At 42.4% G+C, this 21,427-nt stretch overlaps 1 protein-coding gene and 1 long non-coding RNA gene across 6 annotated transcripts in view; one reads left to right on the top strand and one right to left on the bottom strand.

The window, feature by feature from the left end:
* LOC149970311 (uncharacterized) overlaps positions 1-21,427 on the top strand; it is a 431,327-nt gene that overhangs the window by 248,363 nt on the left and 161,537 nt on the right. The window lies entirely within an intron of this gene.
* The window catches only part of LOC110496087 (nuclear factor of activated T-cells, cytoplasmic 1), a 66,444-nt gene that overhangs the window by 19,923 nt on the left and 25,094 nt on the right, over positions 1-21,427 (bottom strand). For 3 of the 5 annotated variants that reach the window (XR_016493691.1, XM_036971310.2, XM_036971309.2), the window contains 3 exons: positions 20,642-20,697; positions 8,245-8,377; positions 3,388-3,996 (listed from right to left, as the gene is read on the bottom strand). Coding sequence is in view for 4 of the 5 variants with exons in the window: in XM_036971310.2 (XP_036827205.2) it covers positions 3,388-3,996; positions 8,245-8,377; positions 20,642-20,697 (798 nt within the window). In the remaining variant the exon portion in view is untranslated. The remainder of the gene's footprint in view (positions 1-3,387; positions 3,997-8,244; positions 8,378-20,641; positions 20,698-21,427) is intronic. The other 2 variants (XM_090228329.1, XM_090228328.1) reach the window with 1 other exon arrangement.

The raw sequence follows: 21,427 nt of genomic DNA, 5'->3' as shown, positions 1-21,427 counted from the left end.
ATTTAATCAATTTTGGAATAAGGCTATAACCTGACAAAATGTGAAATAAAGTCTAGGTGTCTGAATACTTTCATGTGTGACAAATATGTTATGTAATACTTGTCAGCGTATGGGTTGATGCATTTCTTGCACTTAAATAGCTATCCAGCATTGCACAAGACATGCAAAGTCAATAATTGCCAATGGAAAAATTAAATATATCTTGATTTCAACTTCCAGATGCTCTAAAATGTATAGGCATTCAATATTGGATCATGGTAATCCAAAAGCACTTTGTGACCACATCACACCTCCTAACCAAAACTGTAAAGTAGGTTTTGTCTCCTTCATTAAGTTAAGAATATCTAGAAAAGGTTGAGGGAAGCACAATCTCAAGGTAAAAACCTAATCTCCCTCCCTTCCTTCCTTCCTTTCCATCTCAGGTCTCTTTCATCTACTACACCTGCCTCTCAGGCGTGACTTTACAGTAACAGTACACTGTTCGCCCTGGTCCTCTACTCCTCAGGGCCACAGTGCCAGCAGGCTCATGCAGCATCCAGACCGCTCTATCTCCAGTCAGCAGCTTTTATAGCCGGTGGGGTCCCTCTATCACACAGTCTCTGGAAGAGTAGACCTATAGCCCAGGCACTGGGCCAGACTAGTCTAGTCACTCAGAGTTTCCATGATAAATAGTAAACAGACGGGGGACTGCATGTTAGAAGGAAGCACGGTGAGGGAGATACTGGGATGATGGAAGACAGGGATACCTCTTAATGGTGTGGTATGACAGATATTAAGCAAGTATGGAGGTCCAAATATCAGAGCTCTATGGTATACATCTTTCCTTCAGACTAAAGTTGAATGTATGGGCATTCCATTAATATATTCACAAACATACTCTAACCCAGTGGGGGAACAAGGGGTCGGCACGGGCCCCCCCACCCCCACATTTTTTTCATATATACACTACCATTCAGAAGTTTGGGGTCACTTAGAAATGTCCTTGTTTTTTAAAGAAAAGCCTGTTTTGTCCATTAAAATAACATAAAATAGATCAGAAATAAAGGACTATTGTAGCTGGAAATGGCTGAATTTTTATGAAATATCTACATAGGCGTACTCCTTCAAGACTGTTGGAAAAGCATTCCAGGGGAAGCTGGTTGAGAGAATGCCAAGATTGTGCAAAGCAGTCATCAAGGCAAAAGGTGGCTATTTGAAGAATCTCAAACATAAAATATATGTTGATTTGTTTAACACTTTTTGGTTACTACATGATTCCGTATGGGTTATTTCATAGTTTTGATGTCTTCACTATTATTATACAATGTAGAAAATAGTAAAAATAAAGAAAAACCCTTGAATGAGTAGGTGTTCTAAAACATTTGTCTGGTAGTGTATATATATTTTTTTTCTGAAGGCACGCAGTCCGGTATTAAACTTACTCTTGAAAGTTGTAATAGTTAGAACGCACAAGTTTCAATTTCGAAATTGGGTAGCGCATCATCAATTCCTCGTCATGTTAGTCATTGAGAGCTATTTATAATCTGTTAAAAATGTCCAGATCAGCAAGCCCATATCAGTTAAATAACTTTAAAAACATTAAAAAAAAAATAATAATAACTTAGCCCATAGATTTAGCTGAAATTAGACATTAGACATAGCTAAATGTATAGAACGGAATGTTTTGTAAAACTGCAAGATGTTCTTTGTACCCCATGACAAAATGTGTATAATTACAGGAAATAAACTTTAAACCTGCAAAATTCTTTCCACCAACAAAGGGGTGTGAACAGTTTGTGTAAGGAACAATGCTTGTGCCCATAGAAATAGACGTGCAGTGTGTGCGTGTTCCCCAATGCTGGATGGGGGGCCCAAGTAAAACACTTGAGAGCCCATGCTTTAATCTACAGTATCTCACCATTTTAAACTAATACAAATCCAGGAAGCATGACTTCAGCAGCCAACCCTAATGAGAATTTTCACAAATCAAATTTCCTCTTAGTGCTGAATCGAATAAGTTACAAACCATTGGACAGTAGGATTCTTTGCACAAAATAAAACACTTTCTATTTGTTTATGTGGGCTTTAACATGTATGGTTGACAATTAATTAACATAACACCACACCTGAGTGAATCTATAAAATACAAATCCACATGTAACCGTGCCAAAAACATTTACTGAAGTGAGAAGTCACATTTGATTGGAACGCCTAGTGTTTCTAAAAATCCTATTTGCCAAAATACACTGTGTAATTGGGAGGCCGTTCTCCTCAGAAACTCACATCCTGTTCTCACATCCTGTCCAAGTAGTAACCGGAAGGTTGCAAGTTCAAATCCCCGAGCTGACAAGGTACAAATCTGTCGTTATGCCCCTGAACAGGCAGTTAACCCACTGTTCCTAGGCCGTCATTGAAAATAAGAATTTGTTCTTAACTGACTTGCCTAATTAAATAAAGGTCAAATAAAAAAAATATAAAAAAATATTAGATGAGCAATGTAAATAACCTACCACAGCATGAGCTCTGCTGCTTGATTTCCCCCAGACAGCAGCCTAACAGAGCTTCAGTCAGTGTGTTATTTATCCAGACTGTTAGCAGGAAGGGGACCATGAGAATGGTTGGACCGTAGTGCCAGCATAATAACCAATCCAGGGCCAGGAAGCCCCACCCCAAAATTTGAGCTCAGTTCAGTGTGGGTTGGGGTCTGGTCAAAGAACTCTAATTTCAATGCTGCTGATCGCTGCTGGTTAGCGACTTCACATCTCCAGCTCTGAAGGATGGTTTCCTCCTTGTGATTGATATTGGGACAGGCAGCACTGTTGTCTAGCTAACCCCAGGGTAGAGAATGTATCCCATTTATTTCAAATCAGCAGCACACAGCCCAGAACCCTTAGAGGTGGTGAATGCTGGAATCCTAGACCAGTGAGATTATAATACTGGGTTTCTAAAAATCCCCAGCTTGCAGTCTAATTGGGAGGAATACAAGAGGTGGAGGAGGAGATATGTTTATTTTATCAGGGCTTTTAAAAGGCCTGGCCATTATTCATGGGCTTCAAAGTACAATATTTCCACCACAGACCTACCAGGGTTCTATGATTTAACTGTAAATCCCAGTTTTAGTCAGCTGATAGCAGTGGGAGGACAAGGACCAGAGGGTGTTAATCATAAAATACTGCCTCACCAAGTTCATGAGAAGGCAATTACTGTAAATAGTGACAGAGAGTAGAATAACATAGTATTGTATATCAAGTGTGCATTTAGGTAACTTCTAAGCACCTGGCTATACAATAAATAATTTACCATATGACAAGAATATGACTTACTGTATGTTTCAATGGTGGCTTTGATTGTCACAGTGATCCACAATGCAATAGGATCATCTGGAGAGGTGTATGATTAATAACTCACCATCATCTAGGTACATCTGGTCCAGTTCCTGTGGCTCCTGTTTGATGTTGTTAGCCAGCGTGGGGCTCGACGAGCGGCCGCCTCTCTCTGGCACTTTGGGTAACTGTTCGGTCACTGGGCTAGAGCTGCCACTGATGGGCTGGGGCGGCGTCAGGCAGTGGGTGGGGGAGAATGGGGCTTCTGGGCCGCTGGTGCCAGGGGTGGAGGGCTGCGAGCCTGGGGAGGATGAGGCACTACTGGGTGGGCAGAGGACAGATTGTGGCTGGTAGCGTCCAGGAGTCTCCTGTATAATGGAGACATGTGGGATCGGAGACTGGGATGGGCCTGCTGGCAGGCACATGGAGAAGGGCGTGGTGGGTGACAGGTCATGCAGTTTGGGACTGGTGCTGGGGGAGGATGAGCAGGACAGTGAGGAAGGCTTCCCTCCCAGTCTCTGTTGGCAAGCGGGGTAGGCACCCCCCATCCACGGTCGGAGTTCTGTGGGTATCATGGAGGTCATCACCTGTGGAGTGTAGTAGGGCTTGGGGTGTGGCGCCAGGCCAGAACAATGCTTGGGACATACCTGAGGGGGGTCGCAGTCATCATGTGGCTCCATTTTTATCATTGGAACTGAACAAATGAGAAAAATTAGAAGAAAAGGAGAAAAATGTATAAACATGTGGTTCGATCTCCTGTCGAGTGTGAGCGGGTGAGAGAGTGAGCAAGTGTCAGTGAGTGAGTGAGTGGGTTTGTGGCTAGGATACCCACAGACAAACAAACACTCTCATCAATGAGACTCTGTGTCTGGGCCTAAGCACTCCCACCCTGCTGAAAATATTTTAAAAAGAGAAAAAAGGGATGAATCATCACCACAAGAGGCTTCCAAGCTGGTTCTATAATAAAAAGGCCTATTTTCCTTGGATCTGACCCAAGCACTACTATCCTGTAAATGTGACCGATCGGCTTGATTCGGTATTATGTAGCAAAATTTGAAATTGTGTTTTTTTTTACATTGGATAAAAATATAGTCAGAGCTAGAACATTGTATATCATACAGTACAGTTGAGGAACAATAGGAAAGTAATTTTGCTTTGAATGTTACTAAACTCAAGTAACATCAATTTTGAAAAAATGGCCAAAGAATGTTTTGGTAAACCTAATGGAGAGCTCCACTTTGTCTACGCCTATTCAGCATCGTTCACACCCGCTTAATCTCTAACGCTCCCTTTAAGGATTCAGATGTGATGACATATACTAAACAACCAAAGATTTCAAGACTAAAGGCTGGTTTACACTACGGCAGTGGCGACCCGTCATTCCGGGTAGGTGGGGCAGAGCCCCAACAATTTTGAGCCCCACATTTTTTGCAAGAAATGGGCTTGCCTGTTTTGCATGTTATTTTGGCATTAATACAGATCACATATCAGTTTGCAAACAATATATATATATATATATATATATATATCACTGAGTTAATAAAGCCTCATACAAACATAGTCTCTTTTTTTTGTTGAGTAAGGCAGTTCTAAAATACAGGTGTTTCAGCCTACCTCAGTGCTTTCTGTGGTGGTAGGGCAAGTCAGCAGGCTCAGTGTTCTGTCACTCATAGGGACACTACATCTCCGCCAAGTCTAACGGGTAGAGCTTGAAAATTCAAGCCCCTTGGGTGCTGCCATAGAGTTAAAATAGAAGTGCCCATCCAAGAAGGCTCAAGGTCATTGGTCACAGATCAATTACGTCAAATCACGGTAGCTACCGTTATAGCAGTCGTCATCATGAATCAAGTTGACAATCTACTGGCAAATCCTTGTTAATCCTTGTCATATGAAGAGACATAATGAAGAGAAATTATAGATACAACGTATTGGTGCTCATCATCCATTGGACATCAACATTACACAACAAGTTGGAAATTGCAAATTCAACTGACTGATTTGGAAGGAATCAGTGGCTAATTGCAAGCTTTGCAAAGCAATTATTAACCTGCTATTCAGTGGAGATGCTGTGTGGTCCCAAGTCTAAGATTAAGGGTCTCTTTTCCTAGTTTAAAATTATAAGCATTCAACATTGGCCATTGTCAATGAGCATGATTTGTGCCGTGCTCAAAACAACTGTTAACTCGGAACTGCAATATCGGACTTTAGTGAGTTCAAGACAACTGGGACCTCTTGCCTCTTTCTAGAGGTACGACCTGAAGATCACTGACAACATCATGATTCAACCTTTTTTCAGTTGTCTTGAAAGTACCATACATCCAAAGAATGCCAGACTTTGATGACAAAGTTTGCCCACGAAGGACCGCCGCGCAACCTTCAAGTGAGCAGAGCACAACAGGATGAGTTAAAAAATGCTGCTGCATAAATGTAATATGCCAGGGAGATATGTATACTGTAGCTAAGAAAGTAACACTAAGTGTATGTTGTGTAGTAAGCTGTTAGTAGCCGACCCTAATAATTTGGTCTACCTCTTAATTTCACCTACTGTTCTGACTTGGTGGTGCACATGTTTTTGTGAAATGTAATCATTGAATATTGTAAGAGCTTTCATCGTCTGTTTCTATGCCCCCTTTATTTATCCTGCGGTTCTGACTTGGTGTACAGGCAGAACACTAAGAACGACCCATGTTCTGAATTCTGTCTCTGTACATTTCAAATGCGCTGAATAAATAGTTAATGACTACTTCCGTCCTAGCTCGCTCATTAACGTCTTAATCGATAATCTTAATAATAATAATCTTAATTACGGATTGCCACTTACCCGCTTGTCGTCCTCTTATGCCAAAGTTTGTACATCTCAATTGTCATTAGAAACCACATTTATTTAAGCAAGTCAGACATATCAACTATGTTTTTTTGAAAAGGCAGTAAACAAGACTGAATGAACAGTTTCGCTGCCAGACGGCTCTGCTGATAGCCAGGTGTAGCAGTGGTATAGTGCAATCAATGTATTGTTTAGTGTTGTGTAGTGAATTTGCTGGTATGCATCCCACATTTAAAAATATTTGCCCCAGCGAGATTTACATGCTAAAATCACCACAGTCTACGGGTGTGTTCGTAAATTTAATCTGAAGTGTCCGAGTGTGCTCTGGACATTCGTATCACAGCGTTGTCAGATTGTCCGTTTGTAAATTTAGAGCATTTCGCTGTCGGACGCTCTGGCTGAGGAGTAGGGTTGATCTGAGCATTCTGTCCTAACAACAGCAGTCAATCACCCAAGCTAACTGGCTAATGTTGGCTAGCTTGCTAGCTACTTCCAGACACAAATGAGAGAACAGCTCACTCTGACCATTTTACTCACACTAGCAGAGCTGGTTATGCTGTTTTCTACATTATCCAGAGCATTGGTGACTGCAACTGTGCTGCTGGCAACAATTGAATTATGCTTTTTGCCAAAGTTTATTCACACTGGCTATATTCAACGGACGTTGAGCATTCGTAAATTTGTCAGTTATTCTGTGCTCTGGCACATTCAGACAAGAGGGTTTTGAAATCAGAGTAGATAGACGTAGCTGGTAAATTTGCTCTGGCTATCAACAGTTGTCCAAGTGACATCATGAACATTCTATTGAAATGGTTACTTGCATAGTGGAGTCTTTTGTTAAGACAAGTAGGTAGCTAGCTAGCTAAACATTGAATATGCTACTCCCTTTCTGTTACGGATGCCATGGTTGCCATTAGTTTAAAGATATATTTTTAAACATTTTATTTCACGTTTATTCAACCAGGTAGGCCAGTTGTGAGAACAAGTTCTCATTTACAACTGCGACCTGTCCAAGATAAAGCAAAGCAGTGTGACAAAAACAACAGAGTTACACATGGGATAAACAAAAGTACAGTCAATAACACAATAGAAAAATCTATACACACTGTGTGCAAATGGAGAAAGGAGGTAAGGCAATAAATAGGCCAATAGTAGAAAAGTAATTTCAATTTAGCAAATTAACACTGGAGTGATAGATGTGCAGATGAGGATGTGCAAGTAGAAATACTGGTGTGCAAAAAAAGTAAATAAAAACAATATGGGGAATAGGTAGGTAGTTGGATGGGATATTTACAGATGGGCTGTGTACAGCTGCACAAATGTGCATTATGAAATATGTTGCTGCTGCAGAAGCTTCATACTGTACCTCACTAAGATCTACAACTTGAAATAAATGACTGCGCTCTCAAAAACACACAAAAACATTTTTACTCAATATACAACATAGTGCTGTGCTCCTTCAAACGTGACAGACCACACTGCTTGTGTCGTGAAGAGACTCTAGAGTCTAACCCTTTAAGAGATACTGACCAGGCCCAATGTCACCTCTCTCTCCCCTCTATGACTCTCACGGGAGGCTGAGGACAATGTTGCACTTTCAGAGGGGACAGAGACTGAGCCACATCAGTGCCCACATACAGGGCTGGTTCCGCAGTTAAATCAGAGCTTTGAACCACCCACTGGATGATAGCTAGCTCCAAGTGTTTTATTGTTATTTTTTTTTTACATTTGAGCTGGTGTGGCTTTTTTCATTTAGTCTGGCAACAGGTTGGCTAGTCAAATAACACAGCGTTCCCATATCCCTTCTCCACCCTGGTGCAGTCCACTCCATGTGTTCTTATAGCTACAGGTATGGACAATAATAGATTTTATTGAGGTGCCTTTTTACAATGAGAATCAATCAAACCATCGCTTTGTTCCACCCTTGAACACCACCAGACAAAGAGGGAATACAGAATGTTTGTGTTCTTTTCTTCAGATGTAAAAATTGTGCTTAAAGTTTTATTATTGGTCTGGGATATGAAAGAACAAGGATAGACAAAAGAGGAGTAGGTGATAGGGTGATGGGTAGAGACAGAGCGAGAGAGACGGAGACAGAGGGAATGAATGAGAGTTTACCATTTGCAGGTACATAGGTGAATCCCTGGTACTGGCTCCTTTTCCTCTTGCCATTGCTCACATAGAAGTTCACCTGAACAGGACTGGATATCCTCTGGTTCCGATAAGGAGGGATTTCAATGCGAAGAGATGTCTGCAATGCAAAGTCAAGGGCAATGCCAGCCATAGTGAGACACAACTGAGACCCATACACATGCACAGAGATGCAAACAGAGACTGTTAGTTACACATACATTCAGACACACAAAAATTATCAAATATTTTAAAAGATGTATTTGGTGAACCAAGGACACATCTGAGATATGTCACAGGATAGCCATCAGGTATCTGTCTTTAAATCATGCTTTTATTTGTGTTGGCACAACAGCCACTTTATTCTGCCATGTCATTTTATATGCCATTCATGGAGTGCATGTGATACTCCAGTCCAGATGGGGAATACTGTGGCAGCCCGTAGGTGAGGTAAGCTTATACAGTAAACCACGGTTGTTTTTATGGTGAGTAACTATAAATTCATCCAGGGAGTATCCAGATGTTTAATTTCCCCCAGCACTGCTTCCTGCTGTCTACGAAGTGAATGCAGGCCAGAACTGAACGTGTGTGATTGGGTTCAGCTCAGTCTGTGACGAGACAACAGTGCTGCGCTGCATGGAGTTTTACAGACCTGGGTTCAAATACTATTTGGAATCATTAAAATACTTTGTGTTCACTTTAACCTGCCTGGAATGCCTAATGGGTGGGACTCGTGCTGGTGCAGTTTTGAGACTATTTTATTGGATCTATTGCACCAGGAAAGCTCAGTCAAGCCCAGCTCAAGTATTTGAAATTAATTTTGAATATAATTTGAACCCATGTCTGGAGTTTAACTCAATCTATTGCAGACTGATGGAGGTGCTGAGCAATAGCCAGACTGGAAGTTATTTATCTTGGCATTAGGCTTTGGAGGAAGGCTGGCCCTGACAGGTTCAGGTGAGGCCTGACACACTTTATATGAAATCAGTACAGCCGTAAACTAAAGTGAAGCCAGATGAAGCACTTTCTGTTGCATAGCATGCTCCGGCTTCACTCCACTCTAGCCTGGTCCACCCTGATAATACATCAGAGGATTAGTTAATGAAAAAGGTTCAAAACAGAGTTTACTGTTTTAATCTATCATACTTTCAGTCGTGAACTGTGTCTGGGATGCTAGGGACCGTGGACAACATTTCTATTATAGTGAGGGGGGAAAACAATAAGAAAGTTAACAGGGAGGTAGGTATTGAGAGAAACAAAAACATACACATTAATTCATATTTTTTTAATTCCTACCAGATTGCTATTGTGCTACAACCACTACTTTTCCATTTGTCAAAAAACTTTTGAGTTAATCTGCAATGACATGTTCAATTGCACACCTTATACCTAATTTGTGTAACTCCCGTCACAAAAGAAAATTGTCTATATGACTAACCCTAGACTAAACAGTGATATAGCTGAGTTGGAGAAGTTAAAATAGGCCTGATCATACAATTAATCACAAGTAACACGTCTAAATTATGGTTTATTCTCCTCTTTGAGTCTTTCCTTAGGGGGAAGGCAGGACATCGACTGATGCGTCACCGTGTTTAAAATTCCTCAGTGCTGAATGTGCCATTTCGTAGCACAATAGGCTAGGTTAAACCTGGCCAGGGGTTTGTCGATGTTTAGAATGGGACTGATCCAGCAGTTTGGCCTGTAACGAAATACACTTGTTTATTTGAGATTCACACAGATGTGTCCCAACAGCAACAGTGAGTGTGTGCCCTACTGAAAAAAACTGCATAAACAAGCATAGGCTGGTGACAAGACTTCACTGTGTTTTCTCTGGTGACCAGCCTTCATTATGTTTTAGCTGGAGACCAGCCTTCACCTGCAAAACCAGCATCAAGTCACATAATTATCATTTTTCCCTTTATTTAACGGAGTCACCATTTTCAGAAGGGAGCCCTGCCCATACATTTCACAAGATAACATCAAATCTAAATCAGATATAGTACAAAAACAAACTAACATACAGCACAACACTGGCTTGCAAAGTGATGGCTAATTCCTATTTGAATCAAGCCTGAGTGGAAATATTCAACAATTGGAACATTTATTCACCGACAATCTACAATCAGAATGATTATTCTTCTTCGGTGGGTTTTATGGCTGACTACAACCCAAAAAGGTATATTGCCGCCACCAACTGGATGGGTTGAAAAAAAAAAAACCCATACGTGATAGGGAAACGAACTTAATACACCCAAATAAAAATAGTACATTGAAAAAACCGAACCAAAACTCACTTCTTCCTTCTTTCAAATCTCCATATCTCCCTTCTCAGGCTCTAGGGCCTCAGGCTCTAAGGGCTCTAGGGTCTCAGGCTCTAACTCCTCAGCTGAGAAATCTTTCAGTCCCAGGAACCGCTCCGCCGCATCAACAAGGGTCTCAGGCTCTAACTCCTCAGCTGAGAAATCTTTCAGTCCCAGGAACCGCTCCGCCGCATCCACAATGACATCCATCTTCCTGGACCTTCTCTCCACCTTGGCAGTGCCATTAATCACTATAGCTATAAAGGCCACAAAGTCCACCTTCTTACCCTTTAAAATGTCTCGGCTTCTCCCTTCTGCAAACACTTGAAACATGATCAAAAGCTTTACAATGATCACACTGTATTGGTCTTAGGATAAATGCTCTGAATCTGTAATTTATATACCTCAACTGCACTTGAGTAGGGAGAGACAGATAGACTTCACTTTGTCTTCATTCACCACACGATTCATCCAACTTGCGTCAATCACTCTAGGAATATGTATAATTTCTTCAACATCAACTTCCCGCGAGATGCCAGATATAAGTCCATTGGTGGGTGCTCTGCTTCAAAGAGACACACACACAACACTTCAAACATATCAAATCAGGTGAGACGCAACACACGTTCCTTCTGATCTGCAGAAGCACAAAATATCTAAACAAGCCCGCCTCTCGTGATCCTCACAGCCTTCACTTTACCCAGCACTCGCTCCACCAGTTTGGATATCTCAAATGGATTCGTTAGTATTGGTAATCCGATCAGATGTTCCTCATTAAAAAAAAATACTCCTACAAGATACGAAGGGACATTGTACACTACTTTTCTCTGTTTTCCATTCTTTTGGACAATATTCTAATTCTCCTTGATTCTACCACCATTAGATTCAGAATCTACTTCATCATCTTTCTCCTCACAAGAACAACTGCGCTCAAATTCCTCTAGCGCATTCAAAGAAACCACTGGCAAGTTGCAATCAGAATGATTGCCAGGGTTCGACAGATAAATTAATGAGACTAGCTAAACCATCTAAACTGGAAAAAACATTTCAGTAACGGAAGCAACTAACAGATTGGATTAGTTTAGAAAAATGTATGTTATCTATCTTTTTGTGGCATAAGATATTCATTGATGAATTAATCAATCAATGTACATGCCAAAACATAGATATTGACATAAACAATTCTAAAAGTCAAACTTCAATAGAGCGTGCTGAGAAATACGATAATAATGGGCGTGGTTTTGCAGACCAGTTTGACCAGACCATGCTGGAAAAGCATACACTTAGCATAAAAAAAATTAACACAAATAAAAGGTTATTGAGGGGTCCTGGTCAGGGGTGAGGGTGATATGTGTAACAATTTTTTATTTGCATTTCAGTAAAGGTTCTTTACTGCTTTGATGGTTGTGAAGAACCATCCTGTGCTTTCCCTCTCCTCTATGTTTTCCTTTTATACAATAAAATGCTACACTTAAAACATTCCTGTATTTTTAGGGTATACCACAGGCTATTTGGTTACAGTGAAAGTATGGAAAACACATTACTGAATTTTTACAGCTGAATTCATGTGTTATTTCTGTAAAAGGCAGTATGCCGCTGAATGCTGGTTACTTGAAACTATACCTCACTTAGGATTTGAATTCAAAACCTCTTGGTTGCTAATGTCCTGAATGTCCTCCTACGCCACCAGGTCTGTGGGCATAACAGAGATTGGCCACAGATTTAATGGTAAAAATAAATGTCTACACTTTGCTAAAAGTTGCCCAGAATCAAGTAAATAATTGTCAGATTATCTGACAACACCAACATAAAAAATTGCAGTGCTCAGGGACACTTGATGTAAAGCGTTCTTAATGTGGGCCTTGGTCATAATAACCAGCTGAGACTAGAAGGAGTGTATCACTCTCCTTCTGCTCCCTCATATGCACGTAACAATTTATCTGAATTACTATCTAAGTCTGGTAAATTACTAAGTCTGGTAAATCTGAACTATTTATTAAGGGCGATTTTAATATTGATTGGAGGAAGCCAGTGAACATGGCCGGAAATTATTTTAGGCCCTATCAGGCATGCCGCTAGTGATACACTGAAAGATATTTGCTCTAAACTAAACCTGTCTCAGCTGAGCCAACACGTCTGAATCCTAAATATCCATCGAAATCTACTGATTTTATGTTGACAAATACATTGCGAGTGGGGTTTTTCCCACTGAATTTTAGTAACCACTGCCCAGTTGTCAGTGTCAGCGATGTGAAAATGCATACATCTAAGCGTCATGTCATCACTAAGAGGAACTTTAGTGAACAAGCTTTTTTACATGATCTTTATATTGATTATATCTTAGCCGTCTCGGAATGTGATTTAGCTTTAAGGTTTTTTGTAATGTCTTCAATACTATTGTAGATAACCGTGCCCCCTTCAAAACACATCGTTCCATCTCCAGGCTTCCATGTCTAGCCAAGATTCTCAAAATTTTGGTAAATAAGCAACATCGCTTTTTTATTATCTTCATTTTTTTATATAAATCAATCTGGGCTTAGGCCAGGGCACAGCAACCATATTGGTTGTTAATGATATTGTCAATGCTTTAGATGATAAAATTTATTGTGCTGCCTTGTTTTTGGACCTGTCAAAAGCGTTTGATCATGCTATTTTATTGAACTAGTTGTCCTCGATTGGTCTGGGCTCTTACATCTGCTCTTGTTTTCATGATTATTTTAGTAGATTAAAAAACATGAGCTGGAGCACACCCAGAAAAATGTGTTTGTGTGGAGGTGCTGATTAACGGCGAATAAACTATCAAAATAAATAAAGTTGCATACTCTATATATAAACTCCCAGCAATTGAATGGGTATTTACCAACATTTCGGCATCACTGACCCTGAGGAAGGCACAGTGATGCCGAAACGTTGGTAAATACCCATTAAATTGCTGGGAGTTATATACTGTATATGAGTGTGCGACTTTCTTTATTTTGATAGTTCATGATTATCCTAGTGACCGAACTCAGGCCACCGTGATTGATGGGGTTAAGTCTGAATTTGTTGAAATACAAAGATGTTCTGCAGGTGTCGATACTTAGACCTGTTTTTTTTCATTATTTATTTACATGCTATTGGTCAATCTGTTGAAAAAAATATTTAACATATACTATGTGGATGATACTATTATGTAAACAAGTGCTGACCTGGCTGGATAGTCTGATTTTGTAGTTGTGCAGGAAACCTTTACTGATTTAAAACTTGTGCTTAATACGGCAAACTAAATAAAATGTTGTTTTCAAGTTCTTGTAAGATTGTTTCAGATGGATTACATCTTCGCTCATTGGATGGTTCTATCATAGAACAAGTCCCTGCGTACAAATACCTTTGTATTTTGATTTATAGTGATTTAAAGTTTAAAAAACATAAAAGGTTGTTTAAGAAACTAAGATTTTAAAGTGGGCTTTTTTTTTTACAGAAACAGATCTTGTCTCTCTCTAGTCAGCAGGAAGCAGATTTTGCAGTCAACCTTTCTACCTGTTTTTGATTATCGTGATTGTCGCGACTTCCATCGAAGGTGGCTCCTCTCCCTGTTCGGGCGGTGGTCGTCATCGCCGGCCGACTAGCTGCCACAGATCCATTTTTCCTTTTCGTTTGTGTCTGTCTGGTTTTTCTTCACACCTGTGTCCTATTAGTTTAATTCGGTGGGTTTATTAACCTCCGCTGCCTGCTATTCTTTGTGCGGGATTATTTGCTGTTGCGGATAGAGGTGTGTGTTTGCGCCACAGGTTTTTTTCCCTCACGGTCGTTGTACCGTTTTGGACTGTTTAGGAGTAGCGGTTTCTCCTCCGTGTGTTGCATTTATTCCCTGTGTGTGGCGACTTCATTTGGGGTGTTCCTACACCTGTTGTTCTGTAGTTTGGGACTTCTAATAAATGATTATGATCCTGACTCCTGCACCTCCTCTTAGGAGGCTTATAACAGAATCCCGCACCGCAAAATGGAGTCAGCAGGAGCTGACACGCTCTCCACTTCCATGGAGGAGCGCATGCAACACCACACCACCGTTCTCCACCGTCCGGGGACCGCCATGGATCTAGTGATGGCGACGATGGAGAGATGGGTGGCCTCCCTACCCCTCCCCACCAGCCACACTCAAACCAGCACCACCACTTTCTCCGGTGTCGTCCAGCCCCAGCGGTATTCAGCTCGCGCTCCTTAGAAAGTATGATGGGACGGCTGCCGGGTGCAAGGGGTTCCTGCTTCAGCTGGAGTTTTACCTGGCAACCGTTCACCGGCTCCTTCGGGAGGTGAGAGCGTGAACGGCCTTGTCTCCTGCCTGTCAGGTAAGCTCTGGAGTGGGCCAACGCGGTCTGGGTTGGACCAGACTCGGCGAGGGACCACTATCCAGAGTTCACACACCGCTTCCGGGCCGTGTTCGACCATCCACCCGAGGGTCGAGCGGCGGGTGAACGTCTATTCCATTTACGGCAGGAGACGAGGAGTGCACAAGACTTCGCTCTGGAGTTCAGCACCTTGGCAGCCGGTGCTGGGTGGAATTACAGGACACTGATTGACCACTATCAGTGCAGTTTATGTGAGGACGTCCGCAGGGAGCTAGCATGCAGAGACGCTACCCTCACCCTGGAGGGTCCATAAGGTTGGACAACTTGCTGGCTATGCACGGGCACCCGGATCAGGTCCTGTTGGTTCCACCTCCCAGCGCCTCCGCTCCAACCCCCATGGAGATAAGGGGTGCTGCAGCGAGGGCGATAGGAGGAGCCTCTTCCTTAACTAGGTGTGGTCAGAGAGGGCACACTGACGACCGTTGCTGGAGGAGCTCGTCTGGGAGTCGAGACGGCAGGCCGAGCATTGTTCGGACACCCTAGGTGAGTCAGCACCAGGCTCACACAGAGCCCCCTGTTGGTCACATGTATGTGTTGATTTCTTTCCCTGAGTTTTCCCCTCATTCCCAGCATAACGCGCTAGTAGATTCAGGCGCAGCGGGGAATTTTATGGACAGCGGTTTCACGCATAGATTAGGGATTCCCCTGGTTCAGATGGACAAACCCTTCTGTGTGCACTCCCTAGATAGTCAACCATTAGGGTCAGGGGTGGTCAGGGAGGCCACGGCTCCACTGGACATGGTTACGCAGGGGGGTCATGAGGAGAGAATTGGTCTCTTCCTCCTTTATTCTCCTGCGTTTCCGGTGGTACTGGGGATTCCCTGGTTGGCCTTTCACAACCCCACTATTTCGTGGCATCAGAGGGCTCTAAAAGGGGTGGTCAGAGGAGTGCTCAGGTAGGTGTGTGGGAGTCTCCATCGGTGCAACGACGGTGGAGAGTCCAGACCAAATCTGCACCGTGTGCATTCCCCCAAAATATGCCAATTTGGCTATCGCCTTCTGTAAAAAGAGGGCGACCCAATTACCACCTCATCGACGAGGGGATTGTGCGATAAACATCCTGGTGTACGCTGCACTTCCCAGGAGTCACGTGTATCCCGTCACAGGAGGAGACGGTGGCTATGGAAACATATGTCTCTGAATCTCTGAGGCAGGGGTACATTCGGCCCTCCATGTCACCCGCCTCCTAGAGTTTATTTTTTGTGAAGAAGGAGGGAGGTCTGCATCCGTGCATTGACTATAGAGGTCTAAATTACATTCGGCGATTGAGTCATTTCACGGAGCACGCTTCTTCACAAAACTGGATCTCAGGAGCGCGTATAACTTGGTGCGTATCCGGGAGGGAGATGAGTGGAAGACGGCGTTTAGTACCACAATTGGCCATTATGAGTACCTCGTCATGCCGTATGGGTTGAAGAATGATCCAGCCATCTTCCAATCCTTTGTAGATGAGATTCTCAGGGCAGGGTGTGGTGGCTTATAATGATGACATTCTGATATATTCCGCCACACGTGCCCGCGCATGTGTCTCTGGTGCGCAGGGTACTTGGGCAACTGTTGGAGCATGACCTATACGTCAAGGCTGAGAAATGCTTGTTCTCTCAAAAGGCTGTCTCCTTCCTGGGGTATCGCATTTCCACATCAGGGTTGGTGATGGAGTGTGACCGCATTGCAGCCATTGCGTAATTGGCCGACTCCCACCACGGTAAAGGAGGTACAGCGGTTTTTAGGGTTTGAACTCACTCCGCCACTCCTCAACTAACCTTTCGCCCTTTCAGTGCGTATTGGGGTATCAGCCGGTCCTGGTATTGTGGCATCAGAGCCAGACCGAGGCTCCGGTGGTGGAGGAATGGGTGAAGCGCTCGAGAGAGAGACCTGGGAGGCCGTCCACAGGCACCTGAAACGGGCCGTGTTCGCACCGGGTCTGGCTCTCAACCCGAAACCTGCCCCTCCGCCTGCCCTGCCGGAAGCTGGGTCCGCGGTTTGTGGGGCCATTTAAAGTCCTCAGGAGAATAAACAAGGTGTGTTATAGGTTACAGCTCCCCCTTATTACCGTATTAACCCCTCGTTTCATGGGTCTCTCCTCAGGCCGGTGGTAGCTGGTCCGCTTCAAGAAGCTGAGGTATTGGAGGTCCCTCTGCCCCCCATGGACATCGAAGGGGCCCCGGCGTACACAGTGCGATGTCACTGTCACAACTTCCACCGAAGATGGCTCCTCTCCCTGTTCGGGCGGTGCTCGGCGGTCGTTGTCGCCGGCCGACTAGCTGCCACCAATCCATTTTTCCTTTTCGTTTGTGTATGTCTGGTTTTTCTTTACACCTGTGTCCTATTAGTTTAATTCAGTGGGTTTAGTAACCTCCGCTGCCTGCTATTCTTTTGCGGGATTATTTGCTATTGTTGCGGTTAGAAGTGCGTTTTTGCGCCACAGGTTTTTTTTCTCACGGTCGGTGTACCGTTTTGGACTGTTTAGGAGCAGAGGTTTCTCCTTCGTGTGTTGCGTCTTTTCCCTGTGTGTGGCGACTTCGTTTGGGCGTGTTCCTCCACCTGTTGTGTAGTGTAGTTTGGGACTTCTCATAAATTATTTTGCTACTGGGACTTCTTTGCTCTCCTGCACCTCCCTCCTCTTAGGAGGCACATAACAGTGATACTATTTATCAAAGTGCAGCTGCATCTACTCTTAAATCACTGGAAGCCGTTTTTCATAGCGCCCTTCGTTTTATCACAGGAGACAGTTTTATGGCTGGACCACTTTGAAGTCACGTTGATCACATCATTACGCTTTTTTTGTTTATAAATCCCTGCTCCACAAGCTTCTGAGTTACCTAACTTCACTGTTAAGATTTAAAATTACAAGTTATCAAACCACATCACAGGGTTGGTTAACTCTGGAGAATCCTTTGGTGTCTACAGAGTTAGGAAATTCAGCATTTTGTTTTCATACTCCACACGTTTGGGATGACCTCCACAATACATTTAGAATAGATGGGTGTGTCCCTAGGACAGTTCAGTCAACAAACAGAGGATTTTTTATAATGAAGAATGTGTTTGTTTTAGTTGACTGTTTTGTGTATATTTATGTTTGTCTGTGCAATATGTGTTGCATTTGATACAGTTTATATTGTATTTTTTAAGTATTTTATGAAATTGTATATGCAGGGCTCCCTTGTAAAAGAGACACTGGTCTCAATGTTAATTCCTTGATTAATTAAAAGTAAATAAATGCTTTCGGGATTTGAACTTGCAAGCTTTTGGGCAGATGTGCATGAATGTTTCAGCAGTGCCACCAGGTACTCTTTATTACCAATAACATACAGTATATCATACAATCTCAAAATTAGGGTACAGTGTTGTTCCCTAGGGTACAAAAAGGTCAAAGGTACACACAGGTACCTTCACATTACATCGGGGTCCCGCTAGCGGGACAACTTTCGGTGAAACTGGAGAAGGCACAATTCAAAAAAATTATAATATTTTTTGATTTTAAACATTTAGGTACACATACATTTGAAGTCAGAAGTTTACATACACTTAGGTAGGAGTCATTAAAACTTGTTTTTCAACCACTCCACAAATTTCTTGTTAACAAACTATAGTTTTGGCAAGTCGGTTAGGACATCTACTTGCTTGACAAGTAATTTTTACAACAATTGTTTACAGACAGATTATTTCACTTATAATTCACTGTATCACAATTCCAGTGGGTCAGACATTTACATACAATAAGTGGACTGTGAAACCTTTAGAAGCTTCTGATAGGCTAATTGACATCATTGGAGTCGATTTAAGGTGTACCTGTGGATGTATTCAAGGCCTACCTTCTTTGATTGACATCATGGGAAAATCTAAAAAATATCCGCCAAGACCTCAGAAAAAAATTGTAGACCTCCCACAAAGTCTGGACATCCTTGGGAGCAGTTTCCAAACGCCTGAAGGTGCCACATTAATCTGTACATACAATAGTACGCAAGTATAAACACCATGGGACCACTCAGGAAGGAGACGCGTTCTGTCTCCTAGAGATGAACGTACTTTGGTGCGAAAACTGCAAATCAATCCCAGAACAACCGCAAAGGACCTTGTGAAGATGCTGGAGGAAACAGGTACAAAAGTATCTATATCCACAGTAAAACAAGTCCTATATCGACATAACCTGAAAGGACGCTTAGCAAGGAAGACAACACTGCTCAAAACCGCCAAAAAAAAGGCCAGGCTACGGTTTGCAACTGCACATGGGGACAAAGATTGTACTTTTTGGAGAAATGTCCTCAGGTCTGATGAAACAAAAATAGAACTGTTTGGACATAACGAGCATTGTTATGTTTGGAGGAAAAAGGGGAAGGCTTGCAAGCCGAAGAACACCATCCCAACCGTGAAGCACGGGGGTGGCAGCATCATGTTGTGGATTTGCTTTGCTGCAAGAGGGACTGGAGCACACCACAAAATAAATGTCATCATGAGGGAGGAAAATTATGTGGATATATTGAAGCAACATCTCAAGACATCCATCAAGAAGTTAAAGCTTGGTTGCAAATGGGTCTTACAAATGAACAATGACCCCAAGCAAACTTCCAAAGTTGAGGCAAAATGGCTTAAGGACAATAAAGTCAAGGTATTGGAGTGGCCATCACAAAGCTCTGACCTCAAATCGTATAGAAAATTTGTGGGCAGAACTGAAAAAGCATGTGGAAGCAAGGAGGCCTACAAACCTGACTCAGTTATACCAGCTCTGTCAGGAGGAATGGGCCAAAATTCACCCAACTTATTGTGGGAAGCTTGTGGAAGGCTACTTGAAACGTTTGACCCAAGTTTAAATTGTTTAAGGCAATGCTGCCAAATACTAATTGAGTGTATGTAAACTTTTGACCCACTGAGAATGTGATGAAAGAAATAAAAACTGAAATTAATCATTCTCTCTACTATTATTCTGACATTTCACATTCTTAAAATAAATTGGTGATCCTAACTGACCTAAGACAGGGAATTGCTACTAGGATTAAATGTCAGGAATTGTGAAAAACTGAGCTTAAATGTACTTGGCTAAGGTGTATGTAAACTTCCGTCTTCAACTGAAAGTGTCTTATATCGGCTGTTTAAATTCATGTTAGTCTAACTGCACTGTCCGATTTACAGTAGCTATTATAGCGAAAACATGCCATGCGCCCAACATCTAAATATTTTTCCACCGGCATAGGTTTCATACATTCACATATAAGGAATAAATATCCCTTCCATTAAAAATCTGCCGTTTCCAGCTACAATAGTCATATACAACATTAACACTGTATTTCTGATCAATTTTATGTATTTTAAATGGACCAAAAATTTGCTTTTATTTCAAAAACAAGGACATTTCTAAGTGAACCCAAACTTTTGAACGGTAGTGTTTGTGTGTACGAGTGTGTGTGTCAGAAAGAGAGAGTAAGAGTGTGTGCGCACATGTGTGCTTGCATCTGTGTGTGTGCGCATCTGTGTGTGTATGTGCAGGGGAGGATATGGGGAGCAGGTGCAGTACCTCACATATAAATACTCTCTAATCCCCCAGTCTCAGACCCAGTTACCCAGAAGAACAGAGTGCTCTTGGTGACTCACCCGGTCAAGAGAGAGAGAGAGAGAGACACAACAGAGTGTCTTCCAACTAATAAAACATTGCTGTGAAATACCTATAAAAATGCAGAATGTCATGCTTATAAGACTTACAGATTTGGAGGAGTCCTTGTCAACCTTGGCCTCTGTCTCCCATAGATGATGACCATCTATAGAAGGGAGAGTAGAGAAGAGTGAGGGTGATCATGTGAAAAAATTATGTGAGAAAAGTACCAGTATTCAGACTTGCACAAATGAGTAACCACCATAAATCGCTAGACTAATGAGATCCCCATTCATGTCAATGTTGACATCATTAGCCATGATGCTGTTAACAGTGTTATTGTTAGCTCTGTCTGACATCAGTGATCTATAAAACAGCTGCAACAGAACCAAGGTTTTCACCAACATCAGTTGAGTCTGATGATGAGCTCATATATTCAGTCTCAGTCTAGGCTAACCCACTCAGGCCGAGGGGGCCGATCTGATGCAACTCCGAGACCCAATCCATAGGCCATACCAAAGGGATGAGTAACGTCTTTGGTCGATGAGAGAAACCCTGACTTCATTCCTTTGTGGAATCCCAAATGTAATGACCAATTGTGACTCGCGGGCTTGTTAATAAAGTTAAAAATCCGGGGTTCCTTTAACCCGTGGGCTGTGAATAACTGGAAAGTGAAGCCTTGGCATAGTCTCCCTCCCTAAGCCACCGTCAGTCTTTTCAAATAGCTCATATTTAAATATCGGCCCTTTTGTCATGCTTATTAAAGTATTATTAAATGTTTTATATTCTGTTAATGCACTTATTTTAAGTTGTCGTAACAAACTGGCTACCCATCAGGCAATAAAATAGGGCATCACAGCTGTTGAAAACATGGGTCCTAAAAAATATCCTATTTT

Source organism: Oncorhynchus mykiss, chromosome 30 (assembly GCF_057628025.1).
Source record: "Oncorhynchus mykiss isolate SJ-2025 chromosome 30, ASM5762802v1, whole genome shotgun sequence".
Taxonomy (NCBI): domain Eukaryota; kingdom Metazoa; phylum Chordata; class Actinopteri; order Salmoniformes; family Salmonidae; genus Oncorhynchus; species Oncorhynchus mykiss.
Note: the sequence above shows the minus strand (reverse complement) of the source record. Positions and strands in the feature narration are given on the sequence as shown.